The following is a 13904-nucleotide window of genomic DNA, read 5'->3' on the forward strand; positions in this document are numbered from 1 at the left end:
ATTAAATTTACTAGCAGCATTGGTGGCGAACACCTTTAATCCCACCACTTCAGAGGCAGAGGCAGGTAGATCTCTGTGATTTGGAGACCAGCCTGGTCTACAGAGCAAGTTCCAGGACAGCCAAGGCCATACAGAAAAATCCTGTCTCCAAAAATACAGCAAAACAGCCCAAATTTAACTTACTTTGAATATGAACCATTTAAACTCTGTGCCAGCAGGATGTTCAGCGGATGCAGGTGCTAGCTGTGCAAACCTGGCCATCTGAGTGTGATACCTGGAAACCCTGTAAGAGTGAAGGGAGCGTAGACTCCGCAAAGCTGTCCTCTGGCTCACACAGTATTCGGGGGCACGTCTGTGCCCACACAGGCATCGTGGACACACATAATACCTTTTGAAAAATTAAGCTATCAAAACTAAGTTTAATCTTTTATGTCATTATCAAAAGGTTTTCTCCTTTTAAAATAAAGGTGCTAAGTCCAAGATTTCTTTGAGTGAAGTAAAACAAAGGAAACGATACACATGATCTAAGACAGTGAGCTTACAGAATGATGCAGTACACTTAGGCACATGGAGTAATCAGGAAGTTCTGTTCAGAGAATCTGAAAAAGGATGCAGACCCTTGTGGAACACTAAGCTCTTTACTTCGCTTACTATGTCTGATGTCACAGGAGAAACTGGACAGTAATGAAAGCCATTGAGCAAACCTATAGAGAGAAATCTCTCTGGCTCCTTCTTCCCTAGGTTCAGGAGACCTTGAGCTCTTCCGGAGTTTCGCTGAGGGGAGTGGCTTCTGAAACGAGGGGGCTCTCTAGGTAGGCGGTTCCTGCACAGGGCTTTCCTGTGACCGGGTCGATAACTCGGCCGACTTTGAAGATGATCTCAGCCAGTTCGTGTTTCACATGCTTTGATCGTGGGACGGGCAAAGCTCTGAGGAGCACGATGTCCCCGACGCTGCACTGCTGAAGGGCATCGTGAGCGAAGTAGGTTTTCCGCTTATTAAAGTACTGTGGAAAGAAGGAGAGGGGCAGATCAGTAACTCCCATCTGTGATCTGTGGTTCGAAAAAACAACTCCTGGGAAGCTGCCCCCCTTCCTATTCTTTTTTTTTTTTTTAAATATTTTTTAATTTTGAAGAGAGCCCTTAATATGTACTTGCTTTTTTTCATTAATTTTTTTTTTATGTGCATTGCTGTTTCGCCTGCATGTATATCTGTGTGGATCTGGAATTACAGAGAGTCGTGAGCTGCCATGTGGGTGCTGGGAATTGAACCCAGATCCCCCTCCCATTCATCTAACAAACCACAGCTCAGCCTCTTCTTCCCGGGTCTGCGTTGCCCACTGCATTCCCAGTGCCGCTGCCACTTTAGTTCAGGCCCTTATCATTTCTACGCCACAGTTTTGCAAAATCCTCTTCCTAACTCCTGACGCTGGTCCTTATCTCGTAGACTCAGTCTTTTCTTTATTTAAAGGATGAAATCAATACACAGTGGATTTCTGGCTATACTGGTGTAGACTCCTGGCAGAGGCAAGTGGATCTCTGTGGGTTCAAAGCCAGTCTGGACTACATACTGAGTTCCGGGACAGCCAGGGCTACCCAGAGTGTCCCTGTCCCAAAAACGAAACAAAGCAACAATGCACAAAGGACCCTTTGCAGTCCACCTCCGACTGTCCTTGCATTCCTTAAACTAGAATACCAACCCATGGCCTCGATGGGTGCAACCACTTGCTATTTCTGCAGGAGGCTGTGCCCTATCACAGTTGAAAGAACCACACATTGTATTCATCAAGGTGCAGTGACTTCTTGCTACCTGGCCCAGGAATAGAACTGTACTGGAGGGCCAGCTCAAACGTCTCTTTACTGGGATATCTCTTATGGCAACCTGGGAAGAAGGAATGAAGTGTCTTGTCCTCTGTTCCAGGCTGTTCTGCCCAGCTAGACACTATAGAAAATATCAAAATAAACTGCGTGTTCCCGAAAGCCTCCTATGAACCAGGTTACACCTACAGGTCAGCACAGGGTGTAGCAGAATGCTGCAGATGTTCAACTTTTTTTTTTTTTTTTTCAAGACAAGGTTTCTCTGTATAGCCCGGGCTGTCCTGGAACTCACTCTGTAGACCAGGCTGGCCTCGAACTCAGAAATCTGCCTGCCTCTGCCTCCCAAGTGCTGGGATTAAAGGCGTGCACCACCACTGCCGGCTCAACTTATCTCTTATTGATGGGAAAATGCTTTTCTGCTCAGACCCTAAAGCAGTGGTCCTCAACCTTCCTGATGCTGCGACCCTTTAACTCAGTTCCTCATGGTGTGGCGCTCCCCAACCATAACTTGCTACCTCCTAGTTGTAATGTTGTCCCTGTTATGAATCAAAATGTAAACATTTGATATGTGACTCCCAAAGGGGTCACGACCCCCAGGCTGAGAACTGCCACAGCAGACCCTTGGTAACTTATCAATGGCACTTTAGAACAAGTGTTGATCCTTACCTTCAGTAAGTAGGGATCCAACACGAGTCTGGTTGCTCTTACTTTAGCAGTTTTTACCATTGCTGTACCAATCACCTTCCCCACAACCCATTTTGCATGGACGGATGATCGGACTATTGACATTATGTGTCTGTGAGCACCTAAAATTAAACAAACACAAACTCTCACAGCCTAACATTGTTAAGACAGTCTTGCCCCCTTTCCCCTATCCATGAGCAAACCAATGGCTGTTTCTTTTTCCTGAAGTTTACCTTTCTCCACTGTAGCCCAGGCTTGCCTTAAACTGGGAGATCCTTTTTTTTTTTATTTATTTATTTATTTATTTTATTGATGAGTACATTGTAGCTGTCTTCAGACACACCAGAAGAGGGCATCCAATCTCATTACGGATGGTTGTGAGCCACCATGTGGTTGCTGGGATTTGAACTCAGGACCTCTGGAAGAGCAGTCTGTGTTCTTAACCGCTGAGCCATCTCTCCAGCCCTGGGAGATCCTTCTATGTTAGCCTCCCATGAGTTGGGCTGGAGAGACGCCTAAGCAGCTAAGCGCTGGCTGCTCTTCCAGAGGACCTGGGTTCAGTTTCCAGCACCCTTATGGTGGCTTTCAAGGATACCTTACGTAGCACCAGTTCCAGGGGATCCTCTGAGATTATACACAGGCTGGTGTCACAATACACCATTTAAACTAGCATTCTGGTGCTTAGGGCTTACCAAGTGGATGTGGTCAGCAGCAATGCTGGTGTCCAGTAGTCATTTTTTCTACCTTTCTGAACTAGCCGGGTCAGAGATGCTTCCAGGTTTTATCGTTATTAATGTTTACAAAGTAAAAAATGAATCTAACCCTCGGATTCCCTATATGGAAAGTTAGGAATAACATGACCTGCTCACAAGTGTTTTGTGAACTATTAGTGTGCAAGCATACAAGTAAACTGGCCACAGCGGAGTCCCTCTCTCCAAATGAGGAGGGATACAACGGGAAAATATGCAGTTAAAGGTCCAGCTTCAGTGCGTCTCTACCTAATCATCTGGAAAATTCCCTTGCTGCCGATCATAGATGCTCTACAGACCAAAGCTCTTCTACCTATGAGGTGCCTACTAGATCACTACAAGACAAGTCACCTTATTTACTTTTTACCCACTATTCTTTGTTCTGTAACCATTTAGAAACACTTCGTCCGTGTCACTTGGTGTCCTTTCTTGGAACTGGTCCCCAATTAGGGAGTATTATAATAAACGGCGTTGTTTGAAGCGCTTAACTCCTGAGTCTACGGGGTTTATTCCTTGTCGTTACCAGGGCACGGTCTCAAGCTCACAGCATTTATTGCAGCTTTCTGTCTCAATTATAGCCATTACAGCCCGCTACCAAACACACAAGGGCTCACTGCAAGACCTCGGCCGGTCAGCCAGCTTCCTGTACAGGAACGACGGGACTCTGACTCGGAGCAGCTTTGGGAATCAGTCGCTACCGAAACCACCAGGGAAACAGACAAGAGATGCAACATCGCTGACCCCTAATACCCAGACCTGGAACCCTCGCTCACCTCTGGAGACTACCTCTCGGAACAAGGCCGACGGAGCATGGACGCAGCGTGATGACGTACATAGCACGCTAGCCCCACCCGTCCCTTTTCACAGGGCTCTAGTCCTGTCTTAGGCGGGGCTAAAGATAAGAACCCGCCCAATCTATTTTGAAACCGCACCTCCGGCGGAAGTCCGGGGTTAAGTGTGTCCTGCTTATGCTTTCTCCGTAGGTACTGCTGTAGATGCGCAGGAGGTTCCTATCTTTTCCTATCCATTTTGTTTCCTGCTCTTTTGATTTCCCAGCAATAGATTGGACTTGTCTTCAAATAAAAGGACCGTGTATTTGTCAGACAGAAACTCCTTTTTTTTTTTCAGTCTCACACTACATCTGGCTTGCCTCCGCCTTTCCAGTGTTGGATTACAGGCATGCTTTGCAACAATTTGTAATGTCTCGTTGCATAGTGTGATATTTGCATGGGTCAAAGTATCGGTTATAGGTGCTTCTGAAGATTTTTCAGGCAAAGATGTGGTAAGTGTAAATATGCCAACTACCCGGATATTACTGTAGGTGTACACTGCAATACCACACTGTATTTCATAAGTATGAATAATATGCAAGTCAAGAAATTTCAAGTTAATATTAAAGATGGATGTGGTGGCACAGAAATACAGCCAGAAATGGCCAGAGGTTTTTCTTTCAAGTACTACGTCCTGGAAACAATCCCCAGTATTAAAATAACAACAATAAAAACAAAGCATCAATCTGTCCAACCCATTTTTTTTTAAAGCAAACATTTACAGAACATATATTCTAAGAATCTGTGCTAGGCATTGTAGAGAAAAGATGAATAAAAGAGCGCCCACAGTCTACTAGAGGCAAATAAAAACAAAACAAAACTCAAGCCAGGTATGAAATAGGTAGTAGAAGAGTGTAAATACAGTGGACATTTCTACACACACACACACACACACACACACACACACACACACACCCTGTTCACCATCACTTGGAAGTTACTGTTTTGTTCTGGTCAGAGCTGAACAGGAATTACCCTCCAAAGGATGGCAAGGCAGTTCCCACAAATGCAGTCCCCAACTGACCTGAAATTGTTATGAGTTGAGTTTTGGTTGAAGGCCTCTTCACATTCACGGTGTTTCTCTCTGAGAATACAATAGTAAGAAGAGGATGCCGACTGAAGATTTTCCTATACTCCTTATCTTCATAGGGGTTCTCTCTTAGGTAGTTTTCATGACAATACATCAAATCCGAATGCCGTTTGCTGCTCTTTTCTTCTGTGTCATAACAGAGAGATTTCTTAATGGGAGGGATTCGTGGTGCACAAGGTGTGAGTTCAGATTATAGTTTTCCTCAAAGTTATTATATCCTATGCTTTTTTGTGTAGTTGTTCAGTGCGTGAAAGATGCTTGTTCCAAATGCTTCTGCTGCTTTTCTTGGTTCAGTTCTAACTGATGATCAAAATCCCAGAGTCCTCCTAAGAGGGAGTACCAGAAAGTGCCTCCTGTTAGTCTTTCTATTACGACCCTCACAGAGCTGATTTTCATCGGATGTGTTGTGCAGGAGCAACATCTTCTTCATTTCAGGTCTGTCCACCCCATCTAAAGGGTATTCAAAATGTACAAATCCTTTCCGACATTAGGCTTTGAAAAGAAAACCATTACACGCAGAATTATCGGATAACCCTAATGGGTCACATAATGAACATTTTACAATATGAACATAAAACAAGCAGGAAGGCTAAGAAAGGAGGAGACAGTGAACATGGAGACATTGAAAATACATGTATGGAAGCCAGAGCAAGACAATGGCCATCCAAAAGTATCCATGGTTGAAAGGATAATAGAGAAAGAAATGTTAAAGGACTATGGGAGATTCCAGAGGGACATCTGTGTTTTCAGAAGGCAGATCTATGCCAGGCAGTGGTGGCGCATGCCTTTAATCCCAGCACTTGGGAGGCAGAGGCAGGCGGATTTCTGAGTTCGAGGCCTGGTCTACAGAGTGAGTTCCAGGACAGCCAGGGCTACACAGAGAAACCATGTCTCGAAAAACAAAACAAAACAAAACAAAACAAAACAAAAAAAAAGTCACATCTATTGATGTTTGGTCTTTTGCTATGTATTGTAAAGCTAAGTGAAGGCCCTTAAGACCTGGTTGCCCCAGAGAGACAATATGTAGTCCGCATGTAGACCCAAGTGACACTATGTGACCTTGCTCCTAAGTTATTTTTGATTGATAAATAAAGATGGTAATATCCAATAGCTGGGCAGAAGAGACATAGGCGGGGATTAGTGTCCTCAGGCCTGGAGAACCACGAGGGAGGGAAGGTGAAGGAGGAAGAGAGAGATGCCATGGTTTGAGAGTCCATGAAAACGTAGTCTCAAGGGCTGGCCAATTGGAGTTAAGAGCAGCCCAGATGAAACATACTAAGTAATAACTTGGAGTTGTGGATAGAAAAGTAGATTCTAACAGCAGAAGGTAGATTTTTGCCCAGCTCTTGTGCTGTTTAAGGCTTATTGTAAATATAAAAGTTGTGTGTCTTTTATCCAGGGACTGGAATGACCTAGGTGAGGTAGAAACACTGGATTGGGATTAAAAATTTCTAAAACACACATTCCCTAAAAATAATTATTGTTGTCAGGCAGTGGTGGTGCATGCCTTTAATCCCAGCACTTGGGAGGCAGAGGCAGGCGGATTTCTGAGTTCGAGGCCAGCCTGGTCTACAGAGTGAGTTCCAGGACATCCAGGGCTACACAGAGAAACCCTGTCTCGAAAAACCAAAAAAAAAAAAAAATCATTGTTGATACTTTAGAAGTTATTCTGCCTGGTTTTATACAAAAAACCCTATTTTAAGCAAGCATTGCTTATAAGTATGACAAACAATTTCATTTTGCTTTCCACCCACTTTTATGTTTTGTTTCTTTGAGCTAGAGTCTCCCTGTGTAGCCCAGACTTGTCTTAAAACTGATGATCCTCCTGCCTCAGCTTCCTGAGTGCTAGGTCTGCAGACAACTGTGGCTACCCCCAGCCTCAGACATAACTGTTAAGGCACTTATAAGTGTCTTTAGGATGTCCCACACAGCTCTGACATATGTCCCACAAGAACAAGACTATATGCACTGCTCACCTCTGAGAAGGCCAGGGCAGACTCCCACTCCAAAAGTCCAAGGCCCCAACATAACTAATGGATCACTTCAATGGGTGAGACTGGAGACGCTGCTGAGACAGGACTATTCTGCATGACCCAAGTTTTGCTGGGATGTCTAATCATGAGTGTCTCGTATGGGTCAACTGGTATAAATCTAAGCTTCGATAGAGAAACTGCTGCATGATTCTTGCCCAGACCAGAAACATAAGTCCAGCTATGTTTTCTTCATTCAAAGAATCTATAGTGCTAAGTAAGTTATCCAGGAGGAAAGCCCCTTGATTAATCTACGACATCCTTATGTTAAAGTAGCCCACCCTCTTTTCTTAGACAGGGTCTCCCTATGTTGCCAAGGTTGGTCACCAACTCCTCACTCTCTTCCTCTGTCTCTTGAGTGATGGGATCACAGGTGTGCACCACCAGGCCCAGCACTTTCTGTTTTTGTTTATTTAAAGACAGATTCTTACTATGTAGCCCAGGCTGGCCTGGAAGTCTTTATGTTGTCTGGGTAGTCTAGTTTCACAAAATCCTCCTACTTGAGCCTCTTGAGTGCTGGTATTGCTGGTGGGTACCACTGTGCCCACAAGCTCAATGTCTGACAGTTCTTTATTTTTAATTCTTAATTGGTACATAGGCCACCACATATGTGTGGAAGTAGGAGTCGCTCTCTCTTACTCTGTGGGTTTTGGGGATCAAACTCAAAGGTTGTCATGGCAATCACCTTTATAAACTAAACCTTCAAACCTTCTTGCTGGCTCTGGGTGTTGTTTGTTTGTAACCTCTAGTTCACACTTAGAAACCAACTGTTCTAATCACGCCCTATCATTTCTTTCACTAATATAATGATCACCCTCCCAGCTGTTCAGTCCACTGGATTCACTCCAGGTCCTTCTTAGCTATGCAGACGTTCTAGATAAACAGGTATCAGGCAGTGTCAATAACAATGAATTGTGTGATATTGCAGAGGGCATGGCGAAATTCAGCCACACGAGGCATAGCCCCCACTCAGTCCCTTAAGAGGAACCATTGGAGCTCCTGGAGTTAGCACAGTGGGTAGAGCGCTTGCTGCTGTGCAGTTGTGACGAGTATGGTTGATCCCAGCGTCTATGTAAATGTGGGGCTGGTGTGGCGGCTCACCTGCAATCCCAGTGCTCAGGAGGCAGAGGCAGAGGAATCCCCACAGCAAACTGGCTAAGCAGACTAGCCTAACCTGTGAGCTCTGGGTTCAAGTGTGAATCCTTGCGATTAAGGAAGACACCTGACGTTAATTAACCTCTGGTCTCCATACAAATGTGCACACACATGGGCACCAACACATGAGTGCGCGTGCACACACACAGACACAGACACACACACACACACACAAGCATGTACAAATGAAAAAAAAAAAAGAAGAGCCTTTAAGACAGTTGAGCAGGTGAAGATGCTCACCACCGAGCCTGACTGCCCGGTTTCAAGTCTCACAATTCACATAGTGGAAGAAAGAACCTAATCCCCAAAACTGTCCTTCAATTTCCACTTTGTGCTGTGGCTCATGTACACACATGCACACATACACACACTGTCTTGGTTAGAGTTTTACTGCTGTGAACAGACACCATGACCAAGGCAACTCTTATAAAGGACAACATTTAATTGGGGCTGGCTTACAGGTTCAGAGGTTCAGTTCATTATTATCAAGGCAAAAACATGGCAGCATCCAGGCAGGCATGGTGCAGGCAGAGCTGAGAGTTCTCTATCTTCAGCTATCAGAAGAATGATTTCTAGGCAGCTAGGGTGAGGGTCTTATAGCCCACACCCACAGTGACACACCTACTCCAACAGGGCTACACCTTTTACTAGTGCTGCTCTCTGGGCCCAGCATAAAACAGAAGTTTTGATACGGAAAGATTAAAAAAAAAAAAAAACACTGAAAGGAGGAGCTTGGGGGCTCAGTGGTTAGGAGCACTGGCTGCTCTTTCAGAGGACCCAGGTTCAATTCCCAGCTCCTACATGGTGGCTCACAACTGTCAGTAACTCCCAGTCCCAGGGTGTCTGATGGCCTCTTCTGGCCTCCTGGAGTACCACATGTGCTTGGTGCACAGACAAATGCAGGCCAACACCCGCACACATAATATAAAACAGAAAAAAATAAAAAGAATAAGAACAAGCTATTTGGAGAAAATAGAGTAAACACTAGGGGGCGATCTGTAACAGTGTTCATAGAAGTTCAAAAACTTTCACATCCATAATATCGATGTTTTTTTTTCCCATAACAAATGTAATATTTTCTCTTCTAGGGGGATGGGGAGGAGACAGCTATTTCCACTTTGAGTAAATAATACAGTGTGAACAGAAAGCTGACTGTTTTAAATATTCTTTCCATCCCACAGAAAGCACACTCTACTGAATCCTTGAAAAGGAGCTGTTTTCCCATTGAGTTTGCGTCTCACCTGGAAAAGTGGATCCAGCTGGCTGCTGGTGCCACCGCACCTCCTGTTCCAACTGTGCGATTGCTTCTGGCTTATAAAGCTGGTGCTTGGTCATGGGGGAAAATATATGTCTTACATGTTTATAGGGATTTTTTGTCTTTTCCGGGACCACTTCCAAGTCAGCTGGTTCACTCATTATCCACCGTCTCAGCACTCAGGAGGCTAAGGCACAAGCAATGCCACAAGTTTAGGGCCAGGCTAGGATATGTAATGAGAACTTGTCTCCAAAGAGAAAAATAAAAGAAGAAAAGAAAAAGAAAAAAGTCAACCTCAACAAAGTCAGTCTTTTACCAGAGGGAAAGAACAGCAGACAAATAACTGTCTCCAAAATGGGTCAGCACTCAGCTGAGGGGAGGTGGTGAGCCCCAACTTTAATCCCAGCACTTAAGAGGCACAGGCAGGCAGATCTCTGAGTTCGAGGCCAGCCTGGTCTACAGAATGAGTTCTGGGAATGCCAAAACTATGCAGAGAGACTCTGTCTGGAAACAAACAGACAAAAAGCTGGCTAGCATTCTTCTGAATGGCTTAAACTGTATTCCCCAAGGTTTTTTTTTTGACACTCCTTACAACCTAAGGAAATAAGTTCAACTGAAGTGGTCTCTCCTGTCCCAACTGGGTGTGCCAAGCTCACCCAGTGCAACCAGATTCCTATAGTTCTCCAGCATCGTGTTTCAATAGAGCATCTTCTGAGCCAGGGTCAGCTGTGCCCACTCCTCTCTGGTGAAGTCCACAGCCACATCCTGGAATGTCAGCAACTCCTGGAACACCAAGCACACCCCTCCTCGCTCACACCTAATTTGACAGTCATTTTTTTTTTAAAGTGAAGGGCATTTATTGAGTTATACCAAATTATTTGACTAGTTTTCATAGAAACAATGTCTTGGGGGTACTTCCGTCTCATTGGCTGACACAATACTTAATTATATTGTAGAATTGTAACCATAGGCTCAAACAGGTTTTGGAAGATTGCTTTCCTCTGTGTGTGCACACACATGTATGTTATACATGTATACATGTATGTTCATGTATGTATAGGTATACATATGCCCATGGCTGCATGCTATTGTATGTCAGTTTCCTCCAAACTGAAACCTTCTCTCCAGGAGGGAGGGAGGAGGGAGGGAGGTAGAGAGGGAAGGAGGGAGGGACGGAAAGGCTCACGAGATGCAGGAGATAAACAAACCACCATATGGCTAGCAGAATAGAAACCTGGAAGATTCTCTAGGACCCCTCCCCACTGTGCCCAGGAGTAGACAACGTTAAGGTGGGAAGGCTCAATCACCCAAAACACAGAGAGAGATTCTCGGGCTGTTGAGCCACCTGCAAGCTGTGCAGAATGCTCCAGGACTACCTTTGTGAGTTGCCACTCACGCCAGGGTGGGCTCTTTGGTCACACAGCTGCTTTGCACATCCCTGCTTCCACTAAACAGCCCCTCATCTAGTTGGGTGGCAACAGTACATGCCTTGAATTTCAGCACTTGGGAGGTAAAGGCAGGTGGATCTCTGAGTTCGAGGTCAATCTGGTCTACAGCATGAGTTCTAGGACAGTCAGGGCTACAGAGAGAAACCCTGTCTCAAAACACCAAAACCAAAACAAGACAAAAAAGTAATCTTCCTCTATACTCATATTAATAACTCCAATAAAAAATTATTGGTTCACTAAGGTGGATGTTGGCACAGAGGTTACTTGGGGCTGTCATGTTACTTGGGGTTCATTTTAGGTGTGTGTGTTATGTCTCTCTAAGAAGTCTGTCATATAATAGTGTAAAAGTCAGGGGACAACTTCATGTAGTTTCTTAGAGGACAACTTCATTGTTTCTTAGGTAACACTTTTTCTTTTTGAGACAGGGTCCCTCACTGGCCCTGGAGCTTCTTAGTAGACTAGACTGGCAACTTAGTTCCAAGGATCTTCTTGTCTGTGCTTCCCCAGCATGGGGCCACCATTCCTGACATGTATACATATGTGTGTGTATATATGTATATGCATATGTATATAATGTATAGGTATATATACATGCATATATATTTGTGTGTTTGTGCATGTGCATGTGTGCACGGGAAAATACATGTGCCATGGTGCATAGTACAACTTTAGGTGTTGATCCTCACAGGGTCTCCTGTTTGATGCTCTATGTATCAGGCTAGCCACATACACCAGGCTAGCTGTATACACACTAAGCTAGCTGTATGAACACCAGGCTAGCTGTATGCACACCAGGCTAGCTGTATGCATACCAGGCTAGCTGTATACACACCAGGCTAGCTGTATACACACCAGGTATAGCCATATCCACCAGGTAAGCTACAGGGCCTCTCCTGTCTCTTCCCCCCTTCTTGCCATAGAAACACTGGGATCACAAATGTGCACTACTGCAGCTGACATTCACATGGCTCCAAGGGATCTGAACTCAGGTTCTTCATATCTACACAACAGATTCTGGGGGCCAAAGTCAGTCCTCGTGCTTATAAGGCAGGCAGTTACTGATGGAGGTACCACACAGCAATTAGATAATAGATTTTCCCAATAGTGGGAATTGAACCCAGGGCCTTATGTAGGCTAGGCAAGCACTATTTTCCAACTTTACAGTAGATTTTTTTAAAAAATTATTTTTATGTGTATGGGTGTTTTTGTCTGCAAGTATGTCCGTGCACCCTGTGTATGCAGTACCCAGAGAGGCCAGAAGATGGCACTGGATCCCTGGGGACTGGAGTTACAGACATTAGCTGCCAGGTAGGTTCTGGAAATTGAATCCCAGTCCCCTGCAAGAACAAGTCCTCTTAATGTCTGAGCAATCTCTCCCTACAATAATAGCATTTTAGAGGAGAGGAAATTAAATTTACCTGGCACCTATCTGGAATCTATCATTCACTTCTTTCTCCCTCATTTTCTCCTCCTCAGAAAGTAAAGCATTCTGAGAGAGTCTAATGGCGGGTGGGGGGAGGGAGAAAGGTAAAGGAAACACATTGTTAATATACAGCATTAAATCTCATTTTAAATCTTGGAACATCCTGTTATGGCAGACAATACACAAAGACGCCTTCAAAGATCCAAGCTTAAAAGTTAGAAAACTATAACATCAGTTTTTCTTTTACTATTTTTTTTTTTAAATTATTTCTCGCCGGGCAGTGGTGGCGCACGCCTTTAATCCCAGCACTTGGGAGGCAGAGACAGGTGAATTTCTGAGTTCGAGGCCAGCCTGGTCTACAGAGTGAGTTCCAGGACAGCCAGGGCTACATAGAGAAACCCTGTCTCGAAAACAAAACAAAACAAAAACAAAAACAAAAAAATTATTTCTCGCTTCCTGTCCTGGCCGCCATGGGAGAGCAGCAGCTATGGCCCTGCGTTACCCTATGGCCGTGGGCCTCAACAAGGGCCACAGAGTGACGAAGAACGTCAGCAAGCCGAGACACAGCCGGCGCCGCGGGCGCCTCACCAAGCACACCAAGTTCGTGCGGGACATGATCCGGGAGGTCTGCGGCTTCGTGCCCTACAAGCACCGCGCCATGGAGTTGTTCAAAGTGTCCAAGGACAAGCGCGCACTCAAGTTCATCAAGAAGAGGGTGGGCACGCACATCCGCGCCAAGAGAAAGCGGGAGGACCTGAGCAACGCGTTGGCAGCCATGAGGAAGGCGGCGGCCAAGAAGGATTGATGAACCCTCCCCCAATAAAAGATCATCGTTCCTATAAAAAAAAAAAAATTTCCCTTGCCAGGTGGTGGTGGCGCATGCGTTTAATCTCAGCAATCGGGAGGCAGAGGCAGGTAGATCTCTAAGTTCGAGGCCAGCCTGGTCTACAGAGCGAGGTCTAACATAGCCAGAGCTATACAGAGAAACCCTGTCTTGAGAAAAAAATATGTGTATGAGTGTTTTGCCTGCCTATAAACACATGTATGTGTACCATGTATGTGCTGGGTAACCATACAGCCACTGAAACTGTAGCTAATAGATCTGCCATGTGAGTGCTAGGAACCAAGCCCAAGTGTTCTTAACTACTGAGTCATCTCTCCAGCTTGGTGTTATTTACTTGAAGGAGGATTATGTGAAGCCCAATCTGGCCCTGTCTTAGTTTGAGTTTTACTGCTGTGAACAGACACCATGACCAAGGCAAGTCCTATAAAGGACAACATTTAATTGGGGCTGGCTTACAGGTTCAGAGGTTCAGTCCATTATCATCAAGGTGGGAAGATGGCAGCATCCAGGCAGGCATGGTGCAGGAGGAGCTGAGAGTTCTGCATCTTCATCTAAAGGACGCTAAGAGCAGACTGTCTCCC

General features: G+C 45.1%; 1 protein-coding gene and 1 pseudogene across 1 annotated transcript; one reads left to right on the top strand and one right to left on the bottom strand.

The window, feature by feature from the left end:
* Positions 1–399: 399 nt before the first annotated feature.
* On the bottom strand, positions 400–4082 carry Mrps17 (mitochondrial ribosomal protein S17). The gene is made up of 3 exons (XM_028766216.1): positions 4022–4082; positions 2482–2621; positions 400–1004 (listed from the first exon to the last, which is right to left on the bottom strand). Exons 2-3 carry the CDS (start codon positions 2602–2604, stop codon positions 744–746), a joined length of 384 nt encoding a protein of 127 aa, XP_028622049.1. The 5' UTR covers positions 2605–2621; positions 4022–4082; the 3' UTR covers positions 400–743.
* Positions 4083–12958: 8876 nt separating this feature from the next.
* LOC114620191 lies at positions 12959–13306 on the top strand (annotated as a pseudogene).
* The last annotated feature ends 598 nt before the right edge of the window (positions 13307–13904 follow it).

The sequence above is a fragment of the Grammomys surdaster genome, unplaced genomic scaffold (assembly GCF_004785775.1).
Source record: "Grammomys surdaster isolate TR1022 unplaced genomic scaffold, NIH_TR_1.0 166, whole genome shotgun sequence".
Classification (NCBI taxonomy): Eukaryota; Metazoa; Chordata; class Mammalia; order Rodentia; family Muridae; genus Grammomys; species Grammomys surdaster.

Coding starts and splice junctions, on each gene's coding strand:
- Mrps17 (XM_028766216.1), bottom strand. CDS start 2,604: ATGTCAATAGTCCGATCATCCGTCCATGCAAAATGGGTTGTGGGGAAG. Junction 1,005..2,481: donor TGGATCCCTACTTACTGAAG/GTAAGGATCAAC, acceptor TTCTTTCCACAG/TACTTTAATAAGCGGAAAAC.